The sequence below is a fragment of the Erigeron canadensis genome, chromosome 7 (assembly GCF_010389155.1).
Source record: "Erigeron canadensis isolate Cc75 chromosome 7, C_canadensis_v1, whole genome shotgun sequence".
Lineage (NCBI taxonomy): Eukaryota > Viridiplantae > Streptophyta > Magnoliopsida > Asterales > Asteraceae > Erigeron > Erigeron canadensis.
Genome location: NC_057767.1, coordinates 27,081,721 through 27,088,875, shown reverse-complemented (window position 1 = coordinate 27,088,875; position 7,155 = coordinate 27,081,721). Strand labels below are relative to the sequence as shown.

General features: G+C 31.4%; 1 protein-coding gene across 2 annotated transcripts; it reads left to right on the top strand.

The window, feature by feature from the left end:
• Positions 1-2,622: 2,622 nt before the first annotated feature.
• On the top strand, positions 2,623-6,407 carry LOC122607654 (protein N-terminal glutamine amidohydrolase). 2 transcript variants are annotated; one of them, XM_043780672.1, is made up of 6 exons: positions 2,623-2,762; positions 3,182-3,281; positions 4,064-4,141; positions 4,219-4,349; positions 4,417-4,541; positions 6,041-6,407. In XM_043780672.1, exons 1-6 carry the CDS (start codon positions 2,674-2,676, stop codon positions 6,199-6,201), a joined length of 684 nt encoding a protein of 227 aa, XP_043636607.1. In that variant the 5' UTR covers positions 2,623-2,673; the 3' UTR covers positions 6,202-6,407. The 2 variants fall into 2 exon arrangements, with proteins under 2 accessions (XP_043636607.1, XP_043636608.1); XM_043780673.1 differs by lacking the exon at positions 2,623-2,762 and adding an exon at positions 2,807-2,853.
• Positions 6,408-7,155: the final 748 nt, after the last annotated feature.

Genomic DNA, 7,155 nt, shown 5'->3' with positions numbered 1-7,155 from the left:
ACGGTACGGACCTGTATATAGATAACTTTATGGATTTGAAAATTTAATATTTTAAATTTTGATCTCATCTGTACATACGGACACTTATGGTGAACACAAAACGTATTAAAAACACATTATTAAACAACTTCAATAACAAATTATTAAAGAATTTACTAGTACCATGAACCACGCATGTGTTGCACATTTCTTTGATGTTAAATGATCCACTTAACTGCTTTTCAATCAACTTGTCCTAGATTATTTCCCTAAACCTTACTAACGTATCACACTAATTGAATAGGGAAGTGATAATCGTACCATTTATTTTGATGGATGTACCACAAATGTGCATTACTGGCTTGAACAGTCAGCTATATAATTTGTACATTGTGGTACATCCATCAAAAATGATGGTACGAATATCATTTCCCAATTGAATAAGGCAAATTAAATATCTAATACATATAAATGTTTATGTTGGAATAAACATGATTTGATTCAATGAAAATACTCACCAAATGATCTTGTGAAACCTGTAAAGGCATTAAATATGTTTGCCATTGATTTCGGGTTCCCAAAACAAGGTGATTGATTAATAATGGGATGAGTAATTCGGTTGTGGCTTAATGCACGAATTGGAGAGGAAAAACACACGAATTTAGTGAGGGATTATGTGTAGGGATTAACTTGAACTTAGGGTTAATTACCCTCTATTTATAATGAGAGTAATTACACATTCAACCCTTTAGTAATTACACATTCAACCCTTTAGTAATTACACATTCAACCCCTTTGGTGTTTAATGTGTGTACCATTAGTCCTCTTAGTTACAATCACCTAATGGGAAACCCTATACTACGTCTCTAAGAGTAAATACGTCTATCATATATTTACTTAGACATAGGGATTTCATTATCGTCAATTATCATATCAGGAATGATAAACGATCAGTAATGGTCACACTAACGTGGTTCCAACAGTTTAGGCTATCTCCAATGTTAAGGGCAGCTTTAGAAGTCATTCAACTACCACATTATATCCTTACTAATCCTTATAAATATTTTAATTTTACCTCTGAATATACAAACATCCTTACATACACCAAAAATCACATACACCAAAAAATTCTTTAGTTTTGGACAAATTCAAAGCAATACATCAAAAACTTTTTAGTTTTGGACAAGCATCAATAATAAAAGATATCCATGAACAACTAAAGGCTCCTAAAAGCATTGCATTAACGTAGTATAGACCATAGCTTGGATGCAGTTAACCGTATCATTTTTTTTTAATGAAATTACCTTGAAAATCAGAGGGCAATTTTGTAATATATCAATTATATATATATCATGTGTGTGTGACTGCATCTATGAACTTTGCAGTCAAATATATATTCGATTTTTCCTTTTTAATATCCAATAAAACCTATTATAGGTTAATCGGATTTTCTGTCTAGATTTAACCTATAGAAAATCAACATAAAATATTATTATTATAAAAGTTATATTTTATCAATATATTATTAATTGTTTATTATATAAGACTCCCGATTTTAATTGTAACTTGTTTCTAACTTTATTAACACGGTATCCGTGTAATACGGCGGTGGTCGTGGCGATAGCGGTGTGGTGGCGGAGGCGGCGGAGTAGATAATAATTGATGTAAAAATAATTGCTTTAAAAGGTTAATAAAAATTTTTAAAAGATAAAGAACTGGTAGTGTAATTTAATCATTAATATTATTTTTGATAACTTTCCCATGTAATATTTAAAGAGAGTTTTATTTTTATTAGATCGTATAAAAGTATAGAGTAGGTGTATAAGGGAATTTGAATTAAGAAATAGGGGTATTTTGGGTATAAAAAAATGTTAAATTTCCTAAAATAGAAGAATTTAATATATTTTATAAAGGGTTATAAATAGGATGCTCTTGTCTATTTTATAAAAGTTATACATTATTAAATTATTATTATTGTTTTTTACTATATATAATAAAACAAGATTGTTTCCTATAAGTATATTTATAAAGTTTTTGATGTGACAAATCCATATTTCACCTAATTTTTTTTTAATTATGATGTACGTCATATATAAATAAAATATAAATAGCACTTTACATGTTTAATAAAACCATTAATCATTTATTTATGAAAATAAAAATTCTCTCTTATATAATATTATAAAAAAAATGTGTTTTTTTATTTACTTGTTGTTGCCATTTTTATTTTAAAAATTATTATTGTGTTAATTGATTTATTAACTATATAATTATTGTGATAATTGAATTATTAGATTTATATCAAGTTATAATGTTTCAATAACAAACATTATATATTTTTTTAATATATATTATAATTTTAAAATTTATTTAACATGCCCGGATGGATTGAACCAGGTTAATTAACTAGTGTTAAATAAATAAAAAACTTGTGGCATGGGTTTACTGGCAAAAACCCATAAAATATTGGGGATGATGTTAATATTATTTTGGTTGGATGATGTTACTCTCACAAACCATTAAAATCATGAGGAGCTTTTTGACATGAGTATAAATTGAATTAAGTGAGTTTATGAGAGCAACATCATCTACCAAAAATGATAATATTTTCCCTAAAATATTTTGCAGGCGAAGCGAAGTAACATTTTCTTTTTAAAAAAGAAAAGAAAAAGAAAGATCAAAAAAGAAAAGGAGATGGCTACAAGTCTGGAATCAAATTCATCTGTTGCAATTACAACCAGTTATTCAGATGTTTCTCAATTTAATCACACCCCTTCTTACTGGTATCTATTTATCTATACATACATTGATACATACATATTATTGTTTTATTTACACTCTTTTTATTCATCAAATTATATAATCTTTATTCAGGTACTTATTAGTGTAAATGTAATGTATTGAAAATAAAGGCAATAATCATTCTAGTACTATAAGTTCAAAATGGAAATAGTTTGCAATTGATATAGATATTGTTTTTGTATCTAATAGCATCAAGTAGATATCTTTGTGGTATTTGTTGTTGGGTTGATCCGGCTATATGATAATATCGATATCGAAGAAAGATTTTAGTCGGTTTTGGGGTTTAATTTTTCAAAAAAGTTTGAATCTTTGGTATTGGAACTAGTTTTTCTTGATGCTTGTAGTTGTTGGTTGTGTTTGCGAATTACGACCCTGTTTCTTACTTTAAATTCTGTTGTAGTGAAGAAAATGTATACATGCTATGCAAGAAACTGAGTGCGGACGGAGTAGCGAATCTATCTGATCTCTTTGTGGTCTTCATTTCCAATGAGAATAAGCATGTATGTTTTTTTACTTCTTTGTTTGATAGTAATTCGTGTGAAATGTTATAGAAGGTTATGTGGATCTATATTAATTTTTGTGTCTTAAACATTGCCTGGTATTCTTGAATGAGTTACATGGCCATATTAAGATATTGAGTTATGAAAAGGCCCTTATGACACGAGCGGTGAGATTTATCATGAGGAAAGTCACTTTGTAAAAATGGACTTGCTTTTGAATCCATCGTATCGATATTTGCTTTGGAAACACGAAACTTTGCTTTCTTAATGAAGCTTACGGCTTATGTACAAAGACTAAAAAGAGAAACCATTTCTAAACTGAGTCAAATTTGCTTTAGCAAACAATAGAAAATAGGTGCCACCATGTATTTGCACTTGAAGTCTGCCATGTATAATTGTATGCTAAGGTCCATCTGTCCATGGTATTCTCACGGGTATATCTGATTTTTCAAGAAAGAACCCTCATAGCTTGAGCCTGTTCTAGAAAGCATCTTACGTTTTTTTTTTTCTTTTTAGCATAACATCTTATCATTGGTAGGTTTAGCAAGAACTAGCCATTATGGTTGACTAATAACAATCGAACTAAATGTTTTCCCCTAAAGGGTTTTTGTAAAATGCATATGGGAGTACCCTTTCTCCTAACATTTGATTGTTCATTTTGTCAAAAATACATTTTTCTATGTTCATAATGGTTTTGCATTTTATTTTTCTTTGACACGTAAGATGAGATGGAGACGAACTTGATTATAGATCAAATTTGTGTTTTTATTACAATGATGCAGATACCTATGTGGCATCAGAAAGCTAGCCATAGAGCGGATGGAATAATTCTATGGGATTATCATGTAATTTGCATTCAGGTAATCACATTGGCCTGATAAGTATGTTACGTGTTTTAAGACAATAATTTCTTTTAAACTCGGTGCTGTTTGAACAGAAAAGAGAAGAAGAAAACTCTGTGGATCTAGTATGGGATTTAGATTCAAATCTTCCTTTTCCGTCAAAACTACCATCATATGTATCAGAAAGTATCAGGCCATCTTTCGAACTATTTTCTGAATTTCAGAGGTAAACAGATCTGCTACTTAATTGGTATGCTAGATGGTAATAATAATTAATTTATCAACGATTTCAGGGTCTTCCGTATAGTGCATGCACCGGTCTTTCTTCGTTCTTTTGCCTCTGATAGGAGACACATGAAGGATTCTGAAGGAAATTGGATTTCACCTCCACCTGAGCACAAAGTCATAGTAGCTGAAGGTAAATGTAAAAGTGTACATTTCATGTGGTAACATCCAACTCATCATCGGGTCGGGATGGGTGGGGGCGGGGTAATGGGTCAAAGACTTAATGCGGGTGATATTCTTGTACGGTTCATATTCAGGCTGGCCTGTTCTTAGTTACTACAGTTTTATATCTTACACATCTGACCCATCAAAGATAAGAAAATACTCCAAAGTCGATCCTTTCATACCTGAATGGATCAAATTGCCCATGGGTTTAGTATCCCAGAGTGTAAGCAACTTTGCAACTTTTCCTATTATGTAAGTATCAAAAATTGTGTACATTGTATGTAAGTATCTTGCTAAATTGAACACTTAATGTAAAAATTTTACGTTGACTAATCGAAAACTTCTACGTGGTATGGTTGCCACGTATACATTTTTACATTAAGCTTTCAATTTAGCGAGATACTTACATACAATATTCAAAATTTTTGATGCATACACACAATAGGAAAAGTTGCAAAGTTACTTACACTCCAGGATACTTAACCCAATTGCCCATCTGATTCTGTCATCACACAATTAAAATGCTCAGCTTGTTTTACCATATGAACAAAATGTACTTAAAATGTCTTTCACAATACAAATTTTCTTGTGAGTCTCCAAGTGTGTTTTATTAACGTTTGCTTTTGTTCTGCTTTCGTGACTTCAGAAGTTCACATCATTTGCATTTGCTTATAAGTACCAAAATAGAAATACTAACAAAGTAACAGAATTAATATTTGATTTTAATCAATAAGTTGAATAAAATTATCATGCCAGGGGCATGACACTCGTTCAAGCATAATCCTTTTGACTTTGGATGGCAAGCTTGTTACTTTAAAAATAGATTTCTATAGGTGGTAGAATAAATTGTGCAGGTTATATAACAAGTGTAACGGGTGTTTTGAAACACATTGAAGCGGTCCGTGTCAGGTTGGATTGACCTGCAAAAAACCTTTTTTGTCCACTTCTCTCTCGACTATTGCTGATAAATAGTAAATGTGTTAAATAAATATGATCAAATTATATTGAAAAAAGCCCTTTGGAAGCTGTATACTTCGACGTTTACACCTTGAGTGACTATTGACCCCTTTAACCCTTGGAGGCTAAAGTTCTGATTATGTGCTTTAGATTTAGAACATAACCGAGATCAACCCATTCTTAAGTAAACGGGTTTGAGATTTCCACCTGTAATATTGATTTCTCTCACTTTTTGCACATTTTAGGTTTTAGTTAAACTATTATTGTTAAAGTATATCATGTACCTGAGTTTAATGAGCTTCTAACTGTTATGGTCGTTTTTCTTAAGTTACATAATTTATTACCGATTTCTTAAGTTAAAATTAGCTCATTTCACTCAAGTCAAAAGAAGACACAAGCAAAAGATAGTGGTATATACAAAACATTCTGATTGAAGAATCTATGTTGGCTTTTGACTTTCGATCTTATCAGTTATGGACCATTTCTTTTATTGGTTATTCCTACTTGCAGATGGAACCGTGCACAATTTAAACCAGTACATTGACATGTCCACAAAAGACGTGCTGAAAGATTTAGGAGAAGATTCTGTCAATGTAGTGTATATCGAACAACTGGGTGTCTTAGTGGGCGAGAGCCAGCTGGAGCAATTCTTTTCTTGCTTTTCAAGGTAGTTGACATGTTCTTTCTTACCGGTTACCACCATATTTTACATTCTTTTTCATATTATTCTCCTGTTACCTCACAGCAAAATTTCACTTTTTGAAGATGCATATTTTACATGTATGCAATCTAATTAGTTTTAGTTTGAATCTTTTAATATTCAGTTGCTCGTAAAGTCGTGATGTATTATGAGTAATAGAAATATGAATTACACCAATCTAAGAAATACGAGTGGTTTATATAGATTGTTAGTAATTACTAACAAATGGCTGTGTGACTTATTTCCACCAATATGGATGTGTTGGAGCCAGTGATTGAACTTGAATCGGTCAAATCACTTCAAGTGCAAAAACTATGAGAAACTGCCATGACCAGTAATGGCATGTTAAGTCAATGATAGTATTGGATGTTGTCAAGCCACAGGTGTGAAACCAACGAGGTAACTTTGTGAATGGTGAGTTAGTTCTTCCATACTCCCATTTAGTCGATTTCTATCTTTCCTGGCCTATGATCCACTGCTTTGCGAAATTTGGCATTTTGAGATTACAAATTTGGCGTTTTGTGCTAACATTATCGTAAGATGATTAATCTCATCGTGCCCAACTGAAACTAGCAAGTCAAGTTTTGCGAAGTCGTTGCATTATCTTTCTCATGAACTTCCAATAAGAACCATAAGCAGTAAACATCGAGTCTTTTGATCCATAAGTCAAGGTTAGTTAACGTTGAGTTATGATGTCGATCTTAAAAGGTATTCTGATTATTTCAAGTTACAAACTAATAAGTTAAAGATGATTTACGGTCTCCAAATTAACTGAAGGGAAATACAAGAATACATGGCAATTTCATTCTTGCAGTCATTATGCGACGGGTACTCATATGTAAAGTGACACATGGATCACGATGGCTAAAATGTCATTATACATATGAAGTACCAGTACTTGTTTTCCTTCTCAATCATCTCAATT

Coding starts and splice junctions, on each gene's coding strand:
- LOC122607654 (XM_043780672.1), top strand. CDS start 2,674: ATGGCTACAAGTCTGGAATCAAATTCATCTGTTGCAATTACAACCAGT. Junction 2,763..3,181: donor AATCACACCCCTTCTTACTG/GTATCTATTTAT, acceptor ATTCTGTTGTAG/TGAAGAAAATGTATACATGC. Junction 3,282..4,063: donor TTTCCAATGAGAATAAGCAT/GTATGTTTTTTT, acceptor ACAATGATGCAG/ATACCTATGTGGCATCAGAA.